General features: G+C 36.2%; 1 protein-coding gene across 2 annotated transcripts in view; it reads right to left on the bottom strand.

The window, feature by feature from the left end:
• Window positions 1–23,226, bottom strand: part of LOC114032181 — a 48,222-nt gene that overhangs the window by 12,626 nt on the left and 12,370 nt on the right. For both annotated transcript variants that reach the window (XM_027847428.1, XM_027847429.1), the window contains exons 4-6: window positions 14,283–14,404; window positions 11,939–12,049; window positions 7,757–7,863 (exon numbers count right to left, since the gene is read on the bottom strand). In XM_027847428.1, the coding sequence (XP_027703229.1) occupies window positions 7,757–7,863; window positions 11,939–12,049; window positions 14,283–14,404 (340 nt within the window). The remainder of the gene's footprint in view (window positions 1–7,756; window positions 7,864–11,938; window positions 12,050–14,282; window positions 14,405–23,226) is intronic.

Raw genomic sequence — 23,226 nt, 5'->3', positions numbered from 1 at the left:
TATTAAACATTTACTATGTGCCAGACACTGTTGTAAGTGCTGGGGATACAAACAAAAGGACAAAAATCTGGTCCTTTCCTGGAAGATTATATTCTGATGGGAAAGACAACATACAAGTAACTATATACAAGATACATATATTTATAAAAAAGGGAAGATAATCTTAAGGGGAAGGCACTAAAATTGGGGGAGAAATCTGGATAGGGTTCCTGAAGAAGGTGGAATTAGAATTAGTCTTAAAGAAAGTCAGGGAAGCAGATATGAGGAGGGGGAACATTCCAAGCACGGAGGACAGCCAGTAAAAAGGCAAGGAGTCAGGAGATATATAAAAGGAAGATCAAGAAAGACAGTGTTATTAGATCATAAATTATATAGAGGGGAATAAAGTACAAGAAGACTGTAAAGATAGGAAGACGCCAGCTTATAAAGGATTTTAAATGTCCAATAGGATTTTATATTTGGTCTTGGAGGTAACAGGGAGCCACTGGAGTTTACTAAGTAGAGAGAGATCTGTACATTAGGAAAAGTACAGGGAGATCAAAAAAGATAGATAAAGAGAGAAATGGATAGATAAGATCTAAGAATCATTTGAACAGGAATGATAATTGAATCCATGGAAGCTGATGAGATCCTGAAGAGAAATTGTACAGTGAAAAAAATAGAAGGCCCAGGCACAGCTTTGGCAGACATTCATGTTGCTGTCCTTCATTCTCAAAGAGGACCAAAATGACATCACTATGTTAAGAGTCAAGTTCCAACATGTCCGACTGTGGCTGATTAGACCAATATGAGCTGGGAATGCTCTACCACAGGTAAGGCACAAATAGTCCATGTGACCATCTGAGGTGGATTCTCTTAATTTGTGCATCTCTTGTTTCTTTTGATACTTCAATTCTGCTTTGTTCATACAGCACAGCACCTTCTCTGATGAAGGCACACCATGCTAGGAGGTCTTGTGTCAGTGACACCCTGTCACACAATCAATTCCAAAGTTCTTAAGAGAGATCTTGAGAGTGTCCTTGCATCACTTCTTCTGATCGCTGTATGAACGCTTCCCCTGTGTGAGTTCTCCATAAAATAGTCTTTTAGGCAAGCGTACATTTGGCACTGGACCATGTGGCCAACCCATCATAGTTGCACTCTCTGCGGTAAAGTCTGAATGCTTGGCAGTTTAGCTCGAGAAAGGACCTCAGTGTCTGATATCTTATGCTGCCAAGGGATCATCAGAATCTTCCTAAGACAATTCAAATGGAAGCAATTCAGTTTCCTACCATGGCGCTGGTATATTGTCTAGGTTTCTCAGGCATACAACTATGAGGTCAGCAAAACAGGGATTCAGTTTAATACCTTTTCTTTCCCACACTTTTCTTCAGAGCCTCTCAAACACTGAACTAGCTCTGGCAACGTATGTGTCAACCTCATTATCGATGTGTACATCCCTAGTAAGTGCCAATGTAAGCAAACTTATCCACATTCAAAACTTCTCCATTTGCTATAACCTACCATGTATGAGTGGTATGGTGCTGCCTGATGGAATACCTGTGTTTTCTTGGTGTTGTTAGGTCAAAATTAGCACAAGCAGCAGAGAAACGATCCATACTTTGTTGCATCTCAGCTTCAGAGGCTGCACTGAGTGCACAATCACCTGCAAACAAATCATGCACCAACACTCAAGCCTCTACTTTGGTCTCGGCTTGTAGCCTTTTCAAGTTGAAGAATTTACTATCAGTGCAGTAGCTGACCTTGATGCCATGTTCATCCTCAAGGCATCTGACAACATGGCTGAAAATACCATGCTAAAGAGCATGGGAACAAGGTCACAGCCTTGTTTCACTCCTCCGGTGACTGGGAAAGCACAACGGCATCATTCATTATCCAGAAACCAGGCAAGCATGACATCGTGAAATTAACATACAATACTGATGAATTTCTCTGGTAACCCAATTTTGACATAATTTTCCACAAGCCCTTATGACTGACTGTATCAAAGCCCTTGATCAGATCTACAAACATTGTATACAGACCTCTGTTCTGCTCTTGGCATTTCTCCTAGAGTTGTTGGGCAGCAAACACCATATCAACCATTCCTCAGCCCTTTCTGAAGCCACACTGGCTCTCAGGTAGATGACAGGTGAAGGATCAGAAGGACTCTGGCAAGAATCTTGCCAGCAATGACTAAGAGAGAGACACCTCCTCCTACTCCCGTGATTGTCACAGGACAATCTACTTCCTTTACCTGGGAAATGGAGGCATCCTTGAACTCCTGAGAGATAACCTCCTCTTGCCATATAACCTGGAAAATTTCAGTCAGCTTTTGCATGAGCAAGAGATCCCCCGACCTTGTAAATCTTAGTTAGAACAGAATCAGCACCAGATACTTTGCCACATGAAAGGACCCTAATGGCATTCAAAACTACTTCTTCAGTTGGAACTTCAGCTAGGGAAGGATTGACTTCAATCTGAGGTAAATGGTCAATGGCTTCAGCATTGCTTGATGACAGTCTGTTGAGGAAACTATGGAAGTGTTCAGCCTGTCTCTCTAGGATCATATTCTTATCGCCAATCAATGTGGGTTCATCGGCACTGAATAGTTGAGATACACCACAGGTCTTTGGCTCATAAATGGCCTTAAGGGCATCGTAAATTGCTTTGGATTGTTACTATCAGCATAAAACTGAATTTCATATGCCTTCTTACTGAGCCAAGAAGCCTGCATCTCTCTAAGCTTAACTTTACTTTTCTTTTTAAATTTACTTTTAATGGAATTAAATGCTGCCTAATTAGAGATGGATGAACTACCCTGTGGTAAACCCTGTGGAGTTCTCTTTTTCCATTTAGTGGCTTCTGAATTTCCCCATCACTTCCATCAATGTTTGCGAGTATTCTAACCCAGATGAGCAAATGTAGTGCTGTACAACAAAATCTCTGAAAGCTGCCCACTCCTTTTCTGCTCCACTATTGCTGTGTTTTGACTCATCTCTCCCTCCTAGTTAGCAACAAACTATTCCCACTCAGAGAAGTTCTCTAATCTGTTGACATTAATTCTTCTGGCAGTTATTTTGCCCTGGGGCCACTGCTTTTGTTGAATGCGAATATTTAGCTTGGAGAGGATAAGTCTATGATCAGTCCAGCACTCTGCCGCCACACACTGCCTTAATTACTCTCACATCCTGTCTCTTCTCCTTACAATTACATAGTCTATTAAATGCCAACATTTGTTTCGAGGGTGCATCCAGGAAGTTTTATTGCATTTAGGTGGCTGGAAGACAGTGCTGGTGATGAGAAGGTCATGAGATGCGCAAGTCTTCAGCAGTAAGTGACCTTGGCTGTTGATGTTTCCAACTTCATTCCTCCTAAGGACTCCCTGCCATGCCTGGTAGTCTGAGCCCACTCCAGCACTAAAGTCTCCCAGAATTATAAGCTTGTTGTCTTTTGGCACATTAATGATGAGGGTGTCCAGGTCTTCATATAATTTTTTTTTTTACCTCATTAGGGTTTATCATAGTGGGAACATACACACTCATGATAGTGGTGTGCTGTTTTCCTGCAAATGGCAATCACACTGTCATAAGCCTGTCATTCACTCCTTTTGGTAGTGACCAGGATAAATGACTAGGATAGTTGTGATTGCAAAAACCTAGACCAGCTTCACGGTGCTCCCCTTCACTGTGGCCACTCCAGAAAAATGTGTATCCAGCTCTAGCTTCAGTAAGCTGTCCTTCATTTGCCAGCCTTGTTTCACTCGGGGCCATTATCTGGATGTGATACTTGCCGAGTTCTCTCACAGCAAGAGTTGTTTGTCTTTCAGGATGACTGGATTTTGTGTTGCCTATAAGTATGTGCACATTCCATGTACCCAATGGTGAGCAGAATCATCTTTGCAGAAGTTTTTATACAATTTTATTGTGTTTTGACTGCAAGGTGGGATCCCTGCCTGCCACAGTAATCAGGCCAGGTTTGAGAAAGCAGACAATTTTTAGGACACCTTTTCTAGCCTCTTCCTCATGCCAGGAGGTTAGCGGTCCAGTCCTTCAAAAGAGCTGCTCAGAGACCCAAGGGGCTGCCAAATCCCACTGCTGCTTCCAGTGAGATGATGACCCTATGGCCTGGGCTGCCTGTGTGCAGGGTTCTGACTACAGCTCCCAGTGTAGCCTTACCAACTGCTTCGTCACTTGCCTGTCACCACAGGACTTAGAGGTAGGTAAAAATGGTAAAATGGTATGGGTGATGTCTTTTGACTTGAATACAAATTTGATTTAAGTGAGGCAGAGATGCCCAAAGTCAGCAGCCTCATTCTCTTTTCCAGAGTCATCAAAGTCCAGTAGCAAGACAAAAGTCAAGATGAGTGGCAATGGCTCAGGACGCAGTGGATCACTTTAGCATCTTTGATGTCTAACCAAGCTCTTCACATGCTTGGGGTAAACACTCCCTTAACTCACTAATAGGTTTGAGACCCCTCAGTTACCCTTAACTTGGTTTAGCCCATCTGCCAAAATGGTTTACCAGGGTGTGGCTGCAGTGCATGCTACAGCTTCTTGGAACCACAGGTGAAATTTGGGTGATTCAGGTGGACACCAAAAGTGGAAAACTGTCCTGAAAAGGATTTAGCAGCCTTCGCACCAGAGGTACTGGTCTTCCCTGAACACATCATACGCCCCAACAGAAAGCCATAGTTAATGTGAGTAAACTGGATGAAGATCCAATAAAGGAGACAGAAGAATAGATTAGATAGATAAGAAAATCAAGAGAATGTTGCCACAAAAACCTATAGAGAGGAGAGAATAACCAAGAGAAGAGAGTGATCAAATGTCACAGGTTGTAGAAAAGTCAAGAAGGCTAAGAAGTGAGAAAAGGCCATTAGATTTGGTAATTAAAAGATTATTGGTGAATCTGGAGAAAGCAATGTCAGTTTAATTATGAGGTCAGAAGCCAGACTGCTGAAGATTTATAAACAAATGAAAGGACAGGAATCTGAAGCAACACATGTAGATGGTTTTTTCAAGAAGTTTAGCTTAGAAAGGGAAGAGAGATACAGAATGATGGAGAGCAGGGATGGTAGAGTTGAGTGAAGGTTTTTTTTAAAGGGTAGGAGTAGAAACATGTTGAAAGAAAGAAACTGAATAATGGATAGAGTCGGGCAAGAAGGGCCATTTCTTCATCTATGACAGGCATGAAGGAAAAAGTCTGACTGACATAAAATGAGAAAGGGAGATGAATACCCTGGCATACGGTCTTAATTTTTTTAAAGTATGAGGTAAGGGCTACAGCTAAAAAGAGGTGCCATGGGGGCAGGTAGGTGGCACAGTGGATAGAGCACCGGCCCTGGATTCAGGAGGACCCAAGTTCAAATCCAGCCGCAGACACATAACACTTACTAGCTGTGTGACCCTGGGCAAGTCACTTAACCCCACTGCCTAGCCAAAAAAAAAAAAAAAGAAAGAAAAGAAAAGAAAAAAAAAAGAAGAAGTGCCATGGGAGGCTTCAGAAGAGATGAAGAGGTTTAGAATAGGCTAGAATAGGGAGTGGGGAAATAAATTGAGTAGGAGAGTGTAAAAAGGTTGCCTTGGGGCAGTGAGAGCCCTGATAATTTGTGTTATGTTATGCACACCTTTTCACTTTCTACACTCACAAGAATGACACAGAAATTTAAAAAATGATGCAGACCTCACTACTGACACTGCTATATTCCTTATAAATTTCATCAACACTGATTCAAGATGTAAAGTGAGTCTCTTCTAAAAACTGATTCTTTTCAATTTCCAGTATAACATGAACACTAATTTCTTACTCTTAAAGACTGATGTAATGGCTTGCCTACCTATCAGTAAGTTTAAAAAGGCAAAGACTTAATCATACTTCATATTTTGTAAATCATTCTTGAAAATTCAATGACTACAACAACCTTTCTGACTTTGTACTCTTTTTAGTATGTGATTAAAACACTTCTTTCCTGGTTCTGTCTGACCTTTGGGTGCTTTTCTTTTTAGAAAATATTCAAAATAATTTCAAATACTAATTAAAATTATTAAATTATATATAAATTCTAAATATATTTATATTTTATTATATGCTACATACACATAAAATTATTAACAATAATAATTTTAAAGTGTTAAAAAATTTTTCAGTGGGGTTGTAGCTAATTATAGCCTTAACTTAGCTCTATGGAATGTATATATGTAGAAATGCAGGTAAACTTGTGTGGGAAGAACCCAACAATCAAAAATGTCCATCAGTGCAATAAACAGGTTAAGTGCGCAGTATCTTAAGTATAAAATCAGGAGACAAGTGACTAAAGAGCTCTTTCCATTTAGTTCTTGAAGTATTTAGAAATCTTACAACAAAGTTAAAGGTATCATTATGATTGCATCTGACTGTCTTAAGGGAAAAAAAAAATCTGTTTCAGTTGTTCAGCTAGCAAACTCCAAACGTACATGGAGTTCATCTTTGTCTTTCTGAGAAAGAACAGTATTAGGATGTCCATTTTTTTTTTTTGCACATGAACTGCAAATCTATTATGTACAACTTGCTATTCCTTTTAAATATAAAGTTACCATGTTATTTTTTCCTCTTCTTTTCTTCCCTCTACTCCTCTCCCCCATCCTAAAGATAGTTAACATTACCTCCAAATATGCAAATATGTAAAATCATTCTATATATACATCTATTTATCAGTTCTTTCTCTCGATGCAGATAGTATCTTCCTTTGTAATTAATTTGGGTATTTATAATAGTCAAAATGGCTTATTTGTTCAAAGTTGTTCTTAAAATATATTGCTGTTAACTGTATACAACATTCTCTTGGTTTGGCTCGTGTCACTCTCCATTACATCATGCAAGTCTATGCTTGTTTTCTCATCACTTTCTACAGCACAGTAGTATTCCATCATGATCATATACCACAAATTGTTCAGCCATTACCCATATGATGGGCACTCCTGCAATTTCCAGTTGTTTGCTACTACAAAGAGAACTGTTATAAATGTTTTAGAACATGTAGGTTCTTTTCCTTTTTCCCTAATCATCTTTGGAAATAGATCTAAGAGTGGTATTGCTGGGTCAAAGGGCACAGGCAGTTTAATAACTCCTTGGGCATAACTCCAGATTGCTCTCTAAAATGATTGCATCAATTCACTATTCCACCAACAGTGGAATTTTTCATAATTTTTCCACATCTCCACATCTCCTCTAATATCTGACACTTTCCCCTTCAATCATTTTAGCCAATCTGATAGGAGTAAAATGATATCTCAAGGTTGTTTTAATTTGCAATTCATTAATCAATAAAGATTTAAAGTATTTTTTCATATGACTATAAATTGTTTTGATTTCTTCATTAGAAAACTGCCTATTCATATTCTTTGACCATATATCAATACAATGACTTGTATTCTTATGGACTCGACAAAGTTCTCTGTGTGCATGTGTGTGTGTAGTTATAGCAGAGAAAACAGACGTGGAAATGGAAGGGAATTAGCCCATTCTCAGAAATCAAAATAATATACACAAATCACTGAAATACATTATCTCTTTTAAATACTACATTTAATTTATCTATCTGAGATGTAACACATTAAAAGTTGTATACACATAAAGTATGTTTTTACATAACACATTATTCTATTAAAATAGATATATTCACAATTCAAGCTATCTTTAAAAAAAGTAATAGACCAAGAGAAATGCAGAATGTAGATATTTTGTAAACTGAAAACTATATATACTGTGAGAACTGAATTTTAAATATATAGCATACCTGGCCTGTTCTGATCTGTCAAGAAAATATTCAAAGACATTGTTCATTATAACAACATCAGCATTTTGAAGAAGTGAGGCTTGAGTACATATATTTGCATGATGCACCTGAAGATCAGAATGAGTTCATGTAAGAAACAAAAAGTCTGTCAGTAACCTATATCACAGACAAGATAATAACTGGAATAGCAATAGGCATTAGTTTGATGGACTGATAGAAGTGGGCATTATCTTAACTAAATCAAATGGAAATGCATAGTGACTTTAATATAAATGGGAAGATTAAATCTATAGATGCTAAAATATCAACTGGTGAAAATTTGACAAACCAACTTATTTCATTTGTATATATGTAACATTCAATCAGTTATTATAACTTTTATTAACAATATTGATTCAACACACTACAAAAGAGGAAATGTGCAAGAAAGTAAAGGAATGTATGCTTGGAAAAAAATGATAGGTCAGTCACATCACAAGAGATGAGGTTTAACAGATGGCCTGCATTCTACACTTGTATTGCTCACAATGTGAAAAAAGATTTAGAAGACTTCCAGTATGTTGACGGCTCCGCTAGGGAGAATTATGATATGACATAGAAACAGTCCGTTAGGATGGGCAGATATGAATGGATTACAATTTGCATTACTGGATAAAGTATCCACATTAGTGAGATCATGGGTCTATTGACCTATTCTTTCAATGATGTTAGATAGCTAAGCATAATGGAATTTCACAGCCTAAAAAAATCAAAATTGTGGGTCACTTAAAAAAAAGCACTGTCTCATATGATCAGCACAAATAAATTGCATCATATTACTAATAATGTACTGGGACAAAGTGGTTCAGACAAGCTCAACAAAAAGATCTATGGCTAGAAAGTGAAGTGGACCTGTTAAGATAAAGACAAGAGGTAAAGCAAATGAACAGCTCACTTAGTGCCCTGTTTTTGTTAAGAAACAGAGGAAAGATCACACTGAATGGACAACCTGTGAAGGATTTATGGAAGGACATAGACAAGAGACACATAAAACGAGTAGTTTGGCTGAAATCTGCACCTCTAGCTAGAGTACTCAGAATCAATCAACAAGTATTTATTAAGTGCCTAAGAGGTGCCAGGTTACATGTTATATAGTGAAGTATGGAAATACTAAGTACCCCCAACACTCTCAAGATATGAAAATAATTTAGCCACTTACTTTGTCATTTTTAATCATGTCCTTTCCAAGCTTGAACAAATGAAAAAGCATTCATTAAGCACTTACTTTGTGTCCTTTCTATTCCAATTCGATTACTGCCATACATCTGCTATCTCTAATTTTTCTAAAGTTCTATTCAGCTCCTTAAATTCTTTCTTGTTTCTCTTTTGGTAAGATTTGTCTAGATCTGAAGGGGGTACATTAAGGTCCCCACTACTATTATAGTTTTACTATTCCTCATTTTAATTTGATTTACTTCTTTTAAATATTTAGATATTATTTTATTAGGTACATATATTTTAAGTACTGATAATATCCACAGTGCTTTTGAACATAATGTAATTTTTCCTACTTATCTAGGAAATATTTATCTTTACTACAGCCTTAACTTAAATCACGATTGCTACTCCTACTTTTTTAGGGTCAGCTGAAGTCCCACATTTTAAGTCTATTGGAATCTTTGTGTTTCAAATGGGCACACGACTTGGAGTGAGGAAAACCTGAGTTCAAATTCGGCCTTAGACACTTACTAGCTGTGTGACCCTGGGCAAGTCACACCGGTTAACTTCTGTCTGCCTCAGTTTCCTCACATATATATATATTTTTTGGGCTAGGCAATGAGGTTAAGTGACCTGCCCAGGGTCACACAACTAGTAAGTGTCAAGTATCTGAGGCCGAATTTGAACTCAGGTCCTCTTGACTCTAGGGCTGGTAATCTATCCACTGTGCCAGCCAGCTGCCCCAGTTTCCTCACATATGAAATGGGGATAATAACATGTACCTACCTGCCCAGGTTGTTGATTCAAATGAGATAATGTGTAAAGTACTTTATGAACCTTAAAGTGCTATATAAAGGCTACCTATATTTATCTATCACCTATCATTATTATTATTATTATTCACAATATATTACTGAATTCTGTTTTAAGATCTACTTTATCTTTTTCATTTTATAGTTAAGTTCATTACATAGTTATGATTATTGTATATTTCCTCTATCCTGTATCTTGTAATTTTAACTTCCTTTATTCCTATCTATCTCTTTACAAATAGGAAGGTGGTAGAAGAGAGGGAATCTGCCTGAAACCTTTCATTCTATAAATGAAACAACTTATCTCAGATGTAGCTCTTCTCTTTCAGTAACTCCATCCCTAAAACCACTTCATGTCAACACTTCATGTTCCTCACTCCAACACTTGAGTTTGAGACTTACCTACCCTACTCTTCCTCTTAGGTTTCTCCACTCCTTCGATTTCCCTTTTGAGTTTAATTCATTTCTATGCTGAAATCTCTAGATATAATTTTGTTCAATTTTCTTTTTTTCAGTTCAGATGAAAATGAGGTTCATGGGATACCTTTTCCTTCTACTCATTCTTCCATGATTATAAACCTTTTATCTAATGCACCTCTATATTGTAATAGTAACTTCCTTCTATTAATAGTAACGTCCTTTCTTTCCCAGTATACTTAATCCCACTTTCTTCCCATTTGTTTTCTCCTGAGACCGTTAATATAAAACAAAACCACCCACGGAATATCATTCTAACCTTTCTTTATGACTTTCTTTATGACTCTTAAAAGGTGTTGGTTTTAAGAAGCCATTTCTTTCTTAAGGAAATAAGCATTTATTAAATATGTACTATATGCCAGACACTGTGCTAAATGTTTCACAAATATTATCTCATTGAACCTTCAAAGATAGGTGCTATTATTATCTCCACTTTACATTAGAAGAAACTGAGGCAGTTGTTGTGGAGTTGCTATTTTCCTTGGGATTTATCCCTGGGCATCTTTCAAACTAAGGAGTTCTCTTGGATTTGTTTATCTTATCCACCTTAGTAACTAGGCTAAGTGATCTACACTTGGGCTAACCTCCACAACTAAATTGTGCAGGCAGAACCTGTTCTGATCTTGAGTATAGTGAGTCAGACCAGGCCCTTCCTTCAAGAAACCCAAGGATCCCTCTTGCCACTCAACTGGATGACCAACCCTTACTGCAGGGTCTGTCTGAGGTTTTTCCCCACAAGCTATCAGGCTCAGGAACTTCTCATGCACTAGGATCCCATCAAAGCATTAAGAGAATGCTTTGGCTGGATTTTGCTTAGGCCCATTCTCTGGCAGCTGGGCTCTGGTCATCAGTCTTGATATACTCCAGTGGCTCACTATTATCTCTTTGTTGTCGCTGTACATTAATTGTACATATATGTAGGTATACACACACACACACACACACACACACACACACACACACACATAAATAAAACTATTAGGACATACAAATGCTTCTTTGGCATTTAAAGCTCTTCACAAATCGGTTCCAACCTACCTTTCCACCTTTATCATATATTACATTTGATGGCAGTTAGATGACATAGTAGATAGAGCCACGGGCCCAGAGAAAAAAGACCTGAGTTCAAATTCAGCCTCAGACACTTACTGGCTGTGTAACCATGGGCAATTAATTAAAACTCTACCTTCCTCAGTTTCCTCAACTATAAAATAGAAACAGTACCTATCACCCAAGGTTGATGTAAGGATCAAATAAATATTGGTAAAGAACTCAGCACAGAGCCTGGCATGTAGTAATTACCTTATAAACCTTTGTGTATTGTCCCCCTGCTCCCTCATTCCATGTCTTCTTTGGTTTAGCCAACAGGCTTTCTTTCTGTTTCATATACTTGGCTGTCAATCTCTTATTTCTATCTCTGCATAGAGTATTCTTCCCCATACTGAGAATGTACTCCTTACCTCTGTCCCTTAAAATCCTGAGTCGCCTTCAAAGCTCAGCTCAAGAGGAAACAATTAATGGTGCCCCTTCCCCATCAAAATACCTTGTATTTTCATCTTTTATATCACTTAATCTAAATATTTTTATTCAAATTACAAGTATATGCTGTGTCCTTAAATAATGTAAGATCCTTGAGAGTAGGGACTCTTTCACAAAGATTAAAAAATGCTTATTAACTAAAAATAACATTGAGTACCTTTATCCTATCAGCAAACTTGTATTTGGCAATGATCATTTCTTGCAGCTGGCAAAAATCTTGATTCATTTCCACTCCATGTAGCTGCAATGCTGAACTATAAAGATAACCCTAAAATAAAAACATATGTAATAATTATGATAATTAGATTAGCTTTTGCCAGCTTCAGAAGAAAGGAAGACATTATCTTCAAAGAAAAAGAAAGAAAAAACTACCAAGAATAACACGATGAATAAAGCCTAGAAAACTTTGATTATATAGATTACCCTAAATGTCAAATAATAAAAGCAACTTTATACTTTACTTTGGAATGTATTGTGACTTTTCTTTGCAAAGATTTACCATCCTAATTATATTTAGTTATATAACTATTAAGAACAGAGTTACTATGGCAGAGTGATTAGGGAGCTGGACTCAGAGCCAGTAAATCTGGGTTCATGTCCTGCTTTTGACCTATACTATGTAATCCTTGGCAAACTTTTGGTACTTTAGATAATGCTAAGCCTGTAAGTTATAGAAAAGATGCTTTATTTGTAAAGGGAATGGCCTCACCTAGGAGTTCCTTATACCAATGAATTCACAATGAAATTATCACAAAACACAATGAAATTATCCCCACTCCAACTATTATATTAGTTTCCTGTTAATCAAACTGAGCACACACTAATTGTAGGGGAAGGTGGGTGAGTAGAGTAGTGAGTGACTTGAAGAATTAGGCCTAAGACTTGGATATCAGTTACAAAGTAGATTATTTTAATAAGGATAATTAATGACTATATGTTTTAATCTACCCATTAAATATGCACTTTTTTTTCTGCCAAGAAAACCCCACAAACACTAGGTCTACAAGGTCACAAAGAGTCAGACACAGCTGAATTACAACAAAATTACCGAAAAATCTATGTGAGGCAAAAGAAAATTTATTTCCATTAATTAATCTCTACAATAATAAATAAGAAGTCTGGGATAGTAGAGACAGGGCTAGAATTGGAGTTGGGAAAAGCTAGGTTCAAATCTCACACCTGGCATTTACTAGCTATGATCTCAGAAAGGCAACTTAAACATCTCTATGTCCCTGTGACTCTCTAAATTCACTAAATCAGAAGTTCTCAACCTGTGCTAAGATAATCCCAGGAGTTATAAGAAACTTTGTTAAGAAGGCATAAGGAATATAAATATCTACTGAAATATTCCAAAAATAGTAGTGTTAGTGAAAAAGCTTTGTGGATTGGAAAGAGAATAGTGAGAAGGTAGGGGCAGGGTGGGAAAAGGAAGCTGCATCTCAAAAACAAGAGGCATTTTAGAAGAAATAATTGCTACTGACCTAACCCAAATAATAGCTAACATTTATATGGTGCTTTACAAATCTTATTTCATTTTATCCATACAACTCTAGGAGGTAGGTACTATTACTAATGACCATTTACAGATGTTCATCATCCCATAAACACCTCCCCTTAAAAAACAAAAATCCACAAACCTCAAATCATTATTTTGGAGAGGCTATTATTTTCTCTTGAAGCTTTCATGATACGTTAACAGGTAGAAGCTTTAACATTAAAAATAAATCCAATATTAAAAAGTCAACTTTTATGACTTATAGCAGATATTGATTCCTCTAAAGACACCTGAATAAATTGATACATCTGAGTCTACTGCTTCTGGTTCATATGTTTAAACAAGTATGCTTATGAAAATTGGAAGCCTCATTTCAATTATCTAGTAAAACTTTTTTAATTGCACAAGTAATGAATAAAAAAATGATGTTAAAGGGATATTTAGGAAGCCAAGTATAACCAGAAGCTTTACAAATAAACCTTAGATCAAAGCTTTTTTGATCAATGCTCAGTACAAATTAGCAAAAGTAAGAAAAAAAGAAGACAGCACAAAAGTTAATAATCTACAAAAGACTAGCTATGTAGTATAAGTTATATTTAAGGTTTTTATGCCATCAATATTTTTATAATTTGTAAGAATAAATGATACTTTCTATCTGTGTCACCTTGGGCAAGCTATTTAATTTCATTAGACCTCAGTTTCCTCATTGTAACACAAGGGTGTTAGGACTAGATGGTCTCTGAGGTTCTTTCCATCTCAAGATCTATGATTCTAAGAGAGATCATAAGAATTGGTCTTAAGAAGAGGAAACTCAATATTATTATAGGAGATATTAATACTCACCTATCTGTGACACCTTTGATGTCACAACCTCATTGGTTCAACTTGGTGTTAGTTTAAGAAATTAAATTTATCTATTCCCTTGGATGGTATCAGGCAAAGCCAATTGTTAGCATAAAAAAATGCACCTTACAAACATTGAAGAAGTTCCCTTACTAGACTTTACCACAAATAGCACTGGGCCAAGTCTGGAACCAACATCAATCAAGACCTTTCCAGACAGATCCGGAAGCACATGCTGATAAATGAACTTCAATTCCAAAGGGGAGAAGGAATGAGAAATAAATCCTGAAGAATCAGAACAGAATAAAAACAAAAGTTTTGTATTACTGCAAGGTATTTACTCAGATACAAGAAGATAATGCATGAACAGTTCTTTTACTTACATTTATAAAGGATATTTCTTAATCTGTTAAGTATCTACAAGTGACGATTAATAAGAAAAAAAAAATCAGGATAACTTCCCACATTACTTTCACCCCCAAACCACTGTTGGAGAAGGTATAATATTAATAATAATAGCTGACATTTCTATAGCACTATAAGGCTTACAAAATGCATTAATTATGTTATTTCATTTATTCCTCACCACAGTCCAGTGAGAGATTATTCTTCCTATTTTACAGATGAGGAAACTAAGGCTTAAAAATGATCTATGTTCACACAACTACTAAGTGAAGAAGGTAGGAATTCAAGTTTCTCCTGACCTCAAATCCAGTACTTTTTCTAAAAGCCAAGTGGCACAGTGGATAGAGCACTAGGCCTGCAGTCAGGAAGAAATGAGTTCAAATCCAGCCTCAAACACTTACTAGCTGTATGACCTGAGGCAAGTCACTTAACTTTTGTTTCCTCAATTGTGTAAAAGGGATTATAATAGCATCTACCTTCCAGGATTTTTGTGAGGATCAGATGAGGTAAGAATTGCAAAGCGCTTAGCAAAGTGCCTGGCACATAATAAGCACTATATAAATGTCAGTTATTATTATTAGTAGTAGTAGTAGTAGTATACCTTTTCTGAAGAGCACCTCTAAGCTCATCCCTGATCCTCTCCAACTACATATATTTTCTAAATGACAATCCATTTCCATGTTCAGAGATTCTAAATACTGAAATTCTAACAAGACAGCAAAATTTCTGCATGTTTTAATAATTACCATTCTGAAATGCTCTAATTCCTAATCAAATTTTGGGAGAAGAAAGTATTTTTGGATTTTTCAAAACAGTTCAATGGAAACACAGACACATGGATGGTGAATTAGAATTCAGGAAGTAGAAGCAAACTGGGTAAAAAATTCTTGTCCCTTCCCCTCTCACCCTTAAATTCTCCCGGCCTCAGCTTCCCTTCTGTGAAATAAGGGTACTGAACTGGATGACTTCTCAGTTTTCTTCCAGCTCTAAATCTACAGTTCTATAATCTTTTCATCTAAGAGGGTACTAAAATATTCAAATTAGTAAAAATCAATGGTATTTTGGAAACAATAGAGGGAAATATCAATTCATTTTCTGATTCTAGTTCCAAAAATTTTAATAATACTGTTCCCATTTAGCACTTCAAAGTAATAAACAGCTTAACAGAACAAATTTAACATCACTTCCCATCATATAATAAATGTGACACTAAAAAAGTAATTAAAGGTTTGCCCTTCTTTAAGAAAACTCAATATAAAAATATGGGGAAAAAACAGAGAAATTAAGGTGGTGGTAATGATATACATTACAAAAAGATTATTAGACATACAAAAAAAATTATAAAGTAGCAGTTACCTACCATATAATAATTCTTGTTTACAGATAATTAATTTGACAGAAAAGAATAATAGCTAAAAGAACTAACAGCTAATCTTGGGAACTACCAACCAATCATTCAACAAGAATTTATTAAGCTTCAATATGTGCCTGGCACTGAGCAACAATCCCTGGTCAAAATAAGGGGGCCACTAGGTGGCACAGTGGATAGAGCACTGGGCTTAGCATCAGGAAGACTCATCTTTGTAAGTTCAAATCCAGCCTCAGATACTTACTGCCGTGTGACCCTGGGCAAATCACTTAATCTTGTTTGCTTTAGTTCCCTCATTTGTAAAATGAGCTGCAGAAGGAAATGGCAAACCACTCCAGCATCTTTGCTAAGAAAACCCCAAACTGAGCCACGGAAAGTTAGACAAGACTGAAAAATGACTGAACAACAACTGTTCAAAATGAGCTTACATTCAAATAGGAGAGATGCCACATGAAGCTTAATCAAATTAGATAATAATGTTATCTGTGAAATTCTAATATTTCAATTTAATTTTAATTTCTAAGAAAAAAAGCCAAAACAATATAAACAGAATTTTTCAGGGATAACGCTACTATAAAAAAAAGAGAGAAATCTATTATCTATTAATATAATACATATATCAATGACTCAAGTGCTATCAGTGAGCTGAACAAAACTGGAGTTCTAAGTACTTCTTATTATGTAAGAACCATAGCTTTACCAACAGTTCTTAATATACATCAACTCTGTGCATTTAATTATACTGCAATAAGAGGTTTCATTTTAAAAACAATTTCCCTGTTTCCTTTCTTTTAAAAAAAACTTTTTATTTTCGTACCTAATTCTCTTCCTTCCTATTCCCTCATCCTCTTCTCTGCCTTACTGAGGAGGTAAGAAAAACAAACAAAATCTGTTATACAGTCAGGCAAAACAAATGGTCTTTTAGCTAAGTCCAAAAAAATAAAAGAAGAGAGAAAATGTTTCCATTTACATAGTCTACATTCTAAGTCCATCAGCTTTCTATCTGGAAATAAACAGCATGTTTCATTATGAGTCCTTTGGAATTGTGGTTGGCTATTATATTGCTCAGAGTTTCTTAAGTCAGAGTTGATAATCCTTATAATTATTTTACTGTTTCCAAAATGATGAGAACTCCCTCAGTTTCCAGTTTTTTTTCCCACTACAAAAAGAGCCTCTATCTTTGTTGTTCATATGGGTTCATTTTTCTCATACTTTGATCTCTCTGAGGTACAGACCAAACAGTACTATTATTAGGTAAAAGGGTATGAACAGTTTAATAGTTTTTTTGGACACAGTTCCAAATTGCTTTTCAGAATGGTTATGCCAATTTACAGTTCCACCAACAGTGCTTTAATGTCCCCTTTTCCCACTGCCCCTGTAACATTTTGTCATTTTTCTTTTTGGTCAACTTCACCAATTAGACGGGTGTGAGGTGGTACTTCAGCTATTTTATTTTATATTTCTCTAATTATTAGTGAGTTAGCACTTTTTTTTTTTGGTGAGGCAATTGGAGTTAAGTGACTTGCCCAGGGTCACACAGCTATTAAGTATCAAGTGTCTGAGGCCAGATTTGAACTCAGGTCCTTCTGACTCCAAGGCCAGACCTCTATTCACTGTGCCACCCAGCTGCCTTTTTTTTTTTTTTTTGGCGAGGCAATTGGGGTTAAGTGACCTGCCCAGGGTCACACAGCTAGTGTCAGTTGTCTGAGGCCGCATTTGAACTCAGGTCCTCCTGACTCTAGTGCCAGTACTCTATGCACTGCACCACCTAGCTGCCCCGAGTTAGCCCATTTTTCCACATGGCTATGGACAGCTTAGATCTCTTCCTCTGAAAACTTACTTAAAACTTTGACTCATTTATCAAATGGGAAAGGGCTTTTTCCTGTTTCTCTTCTAATTTTTAGTTGCAATTGCTTTTGTGTAAACCTTTTTAATTTAATGTAAACAAAACTGTCCATTTTACCTTTTAACTCTTCCCTTATCCCTAGATATTACTGGTAATTTCTTCCATGCTCCTCTCCTCTCTTTTCCTCTCTCCCTCCTCCCCCACGAGGTAACATGCCCTTACCTGAGGGTATTCTTTTCAAAGGAAGGTAAATTTTGAGGGCTGAAACCTACCTACTTATCTTGGGCTTGACTGGCTAGATTTCTTCCTTAAAGTCCATGCCTTAAATTCAATTCACTGTGGCTCTCACCGATCAGCCATCAATAGTATTTTTCAGGCCCAGATGGCTCAAAGTGAATACAAATAATAATTGCTTCTTTCGTCAGTAGCCCTGAAGGTCTTCCTCTCCCAATTTGATTTTTTTTTTTTCATTAAAGGGGCCATCCCCAGACTCACTTCTTAAACAGGCCTAATCTCTGAATGGGCATTGCCTCAAAGTGAGAACTCAGGAAGACTTAGCTTAAAAAGGCCAAGGTCTCCCACTGCATCCTGTGCCATCTCCAGTTGTCCTGATCTATATCTAGCCACTGGACCCAAATGGCTCCTGAGAAAGAGGCTGGTGACTTTGCAAGGCTCTCCCTTACTCAAATCCAATTCAATTGCAAATCATGGCATCATCTTCCTGATGTCATGGTCTTCTTCAAGAATGAAGGACAAACCACAATCACACACAATCTCTAATTTACATGTCACTTTTTATTTCTATTGGAGTTTATCTTGGTATGAGATGTTATTCCACATCTACTATCTGTCAAACTACATTTTAGTTTTCCAATAGTTTTTATTGAACAGTGAGTTCTTCCCCAATAGCTTAGATTTCCGTAGGCTACTGTGTTGGTTGTTTCAGGATATTGTGTATCTTATCTGTTCCACTGATCAACCTACTTATTACCCAGGACCAAACTGTTTTGACATTTGGGGCTAAAGTTTGATGTCTGGTATTGCTAGGCCCCAATCATTCTCAATTTTTGTTTCACTGTTTTCCTTGATATTCTTGCTATTTTGTTCCACAGATGAATTATATTGTTTTTTCTACCTCTCAGTAATTCTTTGATATCTGATTGATATGGCACTAAATATGCAATTTAAGTAGAACTTTCATTTTCATTAAATTGGCTTGCCCTGCCCATAAGTAATATTTCTTCAATTATTAAAATGTCTTTATTCATGTAAAGTGCATTTGGTAATTGTTTTCATATAGCTTCTGTGTGGGTTTGGCAAGACACTCAAGCATTTTATATTATGTACAGTTAATTTAAAACAAAATTTTTTTTGGTACCTCCGCTTGCTGGATTTTGCTGGTATTAGAAAGAAATGTGGATGATTTATGTGGTTTTATTTTATATCCTGAAACTTTGCTCAAGTTGCTGTTTCAATTAATTTTTTAGCTGACTTTCTAGTGCTGTCAAAATAAACCACCATATCATCAACAAAATGTGAGTTTTGTTTATTTTTACCTATATTTATTTCTTCAATTTATTTTTGTCTTATTGCTAAAGCTTGCATTTGGAGTACAGTATTGAAGAGTAATGATGATCCTTATTTTATCCCTGATCTTATGGAACAGTTTTGAGCTTATCCCCATGATAGATAATGCTTGCTCTTGGCTTTACATAGATACTACTTATCATTTAACTAAATCTACATTTCTTCCCATGCTTTGCAGAATTTTCAATATAATAAGTGTTGTATTTTGTTAAAATCCTTTTCTTTATCTACTGATACAACCATATGATTGTTGTTTCTGTTACTGATATAGCCAACTATGCTTATAAGCATAGTTCGCATAATATCGAACCAGCTCTGCATTCCTGGTATAAATTCAGCCTGGTTATAGTGTATGATCTTTGTGGTATGTTGTTGTAGTTTTCTTGCTAATATCTTATTTAAATTTTTTGCATCTATATGCATTAGGGATATTGGTCTATAGTTTTCTGTTTTAACTCTCCTTGGTTAAGAAACGGAGACTGTATTTGTGTCATAAAAGGAATCTGATAGGAATAACTTTTCACATATTTTTTCAAAATTTGATAAAATTTGTAAATCCATATTGTTCTGGGATTTTTCAATTTGAGAGTTCATTTATAGCATTTCTTTTTCTAAGACAGTTATTCCACTTTTCCTGTTTTGTTAATCTGGGCTACTTATATTTTTATATATGTGGATACATTTAATTTAGATCATCAAATTTACTGGCATATAGTAAGGTGAAATAGCTCCTAATAATTGCTTTTATTTCTCCTTCATTGGATGTGAATTAACCTTTTCCATTTCTGATATAATTAATTTGACTTTTCTTTTGCTGACCAAATTAGCCGATGGCTTTTCTACTTTATTACTTTAAAAAAGGAGAGAAAAAAAAGCTTTGTTTTATTTATGAGCATATGATTTTTAACTTTCAATTCTCTTATTTTGTTACTCTCTCCTTTGATTTTCAGGACTTCTATTTTAGTATTTAATTGGGGCTTTTTGATTTGTTGGCTTTCTAGTTTTTTTAATTGTATGTACAATTTGTTGGTCTGCTTTTTCTTTTATTGATGAAAATATTAATAGATATAAATATTTCCTTTAGTACTACTTTCATCACATCCCACAAATTTTGGTATGTTGTCTCAGTGTTGTTACCTGTAATAAAATTAAATGTTGCTATGAGTTGTTCTTGCATCCATCCATTCTTTAGGATTAAGCTATTTAGTTTCTAATTGATTTTTAATTTTTGCTTCAAAGGCCTTTTATCGAAAGTAATTTTTATTGTATTAAGGTTCAAGAAAGATACATTTATTATTTCTGCATTTTTGTGAGTTTTTACATCTTAATTCAGTCAATTTTTGTGAACATGATTTGCACAGATGAGGAACAGGTATACTCTTTTTTATTCCTATTCAGAATTCACAGAGCTATCTTTAACTTTTCTAAAATGCTATTCAGGGTCCATAACTTCTTTCTTGTTTATTTTTTGGGTCAGATTTATCTAGGTCTGTGAGAGGTAAATTGAGGTTCCCCCACTCTTAGAATTTTATTTATTGTTCACTTCTAAATGACTGGGCCAGCTGAAGTAAATGTAATTTATTTACATTTACATTTACATTTACATTTTCTTTTAAAAATTAGGTGCTCTCTTTCTTGGTAGATACATATATATTTTTAATATTGATGACAATTCATTATTTATAGTCATTTCAGCAAAACACAGCTTTCCTATTTCTTTTAAGTGGAGCTATTTTTACTTTTGCTTTATCTAAGATCGTAACTGCTACCTCTGCCTTTTTTTAAATTTAGTATAAAGCATAACAGATTTGGCTTCCCCTCCTACCTCTCCTTTGTTTTAAATTGCGTGTATCTTTCTGTTTCAAGTGTGTTTCTTATAATCATTGCTGGATTCTGGTTTCTAATCCATTCTGCTAACCTCTTCTATTTTATGGGTGAGTTCATCCCATTCACATCCACACTTGTGATTGTGTACTTTCCTTCATCCTATTTTACTTAAGCTTAGCATAACAATCCTTTGTGCTCACCCTCCAGATGATTTCACCCTCTGGCAAAACATACTGCTTTGACCAGCACCAGGCGTTCTCTGAGAGATATGATTTTCATATTAATCGATTACTATTTATATTTTTTGGAGCTTCCCTATTTCCTAGGGGACCTCAGAGCCAGAAGTAGCCAACATGCTGCAGCAGAAAGTGACCAATCAAAATCTCCTGACATGTTAACAATTCCTGAATTCCCATGCTAGGAACTGGTAAGTCAACAGAACCAAGTACTTCATTCCAGTTCCCACCATGCTAACTCTAGCTTTGTACCCTGCTGAATGATCACAAGGCTCAGTGATTCTAATATCTTGGAGACTGTTCCTATAGGACCCAAGAACTGTCCCAAGAAATGCCAACCATGGGAGCTGTTTACTCAGGACTGTGTTGGGTCCTGCCTTCTTGTGGTTTTCATGTATAAAAACCATGTCTTTCCATAAACCATAACACCTCCTTCTCAGGAAGGCGGACTTCCACTTGGCAAGTGTTTTCCTCACTTTGAAAATATTTTGATACCTGACTCTCCTGACTCTAACCTTCTTTGTTCAGTTCTGGTCACCCACAGGTTAGAATGGTTCTGGGCCAGCTGACACTCTTCTCCTTCCTTTTCATTTTTCTTTTGAGATCATTAGAATCACTCCCAGGCCCTCTGTTCCTCCCTCTATGACCAATGGTGATGATAAGAGTTCTGAGCAAATATATAATAGGTATAAGAATAGCCAACACACCCAGGGTCTGGCACTATGCTAAGCAGTTTACAATTATTATCTCATTCAATCCTCACAACAATCTTGGGAGGTGGATGTTATTATCATCCCCATTTAACAGAGAAGGATGAGGCAAACGGGGGTTAAGTAACTTGCCCAGGATCACATAGTTAATAAGTATCTGAGGATGGATTAGAATTCAAGTTTTCTTAACTTCATGTCTGGATTTGAATTCAGGTCCTCTTATCTTTGGGTCTGGTACTTTATCTACTGCCCCCTAGCTATATCATCATCTCCATAATATAAAGTTTAATCTTGTTCAGTTCCTTACAATTAATTGCTTGCTCATGTTTACTCTTTTATGCTTCTCTTGACTCCTGTGTTTGTCAAAGTTTCTACTCAGTTCTAGTATTTTCATCAGGAATTTTGTTAAAGGCCCATTTCCTCCTCTGCAGAATTTTACAATTGCACTCATTTCATACTTCAGCAAGATTATGCTTAAGATTCTGCAAGCTAGGCTTCAGCAATACATAAATCAACAACTACCAGACAAGCAGGAGAGGAACTAGAGCCCAAATTGCCAAGATTTGTTGGATAATGGAGAATTGCAAGGGAGTTCCAGAAAAAAACCTCTACTTCACTGACTACACATATATACAATGTGTATAAATAATTGTAAACAATATACAGCCTTTGACTATGTGCATTATATCAAAATATGACAAGTCCTCAAAGAGATCATCTTACTTGTCTCCTGAGGAACTTACATGAGGACCAAGAAACAACAGTTAGAAGCAAACATGGAACAAATGATTGGTTTAAGATCGGAAAACAGTGAAACAAGGCTGTATATTGCTACCTTATTGAACTTGTAGGCAGAGTACATCATGCAAAATGCTAAGCTGTATGAATCAAAAGCTGGAACTAAGTTTGCCAGAAAAAATATCAACAATCTCAGATGTGCAGATGATACTACTCTGATGCAAGAAAGTGAAGAGGAATTGAGAAGACTCTCAATAACAGTGAAAGAAGAGAGTGAAAAAGATGACCTGAAGCTTAACATAAAAAATACTGAGATCATCACTTCCTAGCAAACAGAGGGAGAAGAAATGGGAGCAGTGTCAGATTTTATATTTTTGGCTCAAAGATCA

This window comes from Vombatus ursinus, unplaced genomic scaffold (assembly GCF_900497805.2).
Source record: "Vombatus ursinus unplaced genomic scaffold, bare-nosed wombat genome assembly UNPS02015406.1, whole genome shotgun sequence".
In the NCBI taxonomy this organism is placed as follows: domain Eukaryota; kingdom Metazoa; phylum Chordata; class Mammalia; order Diprotodontia; family Vombatidae; genus Vombatus; species Vombatus ursinus.
The sequence above is the reverse complement of the archived record's forward strand: the minus strand, read 5'-3'. Positions and strand labels throughout refer to the sequence as shown.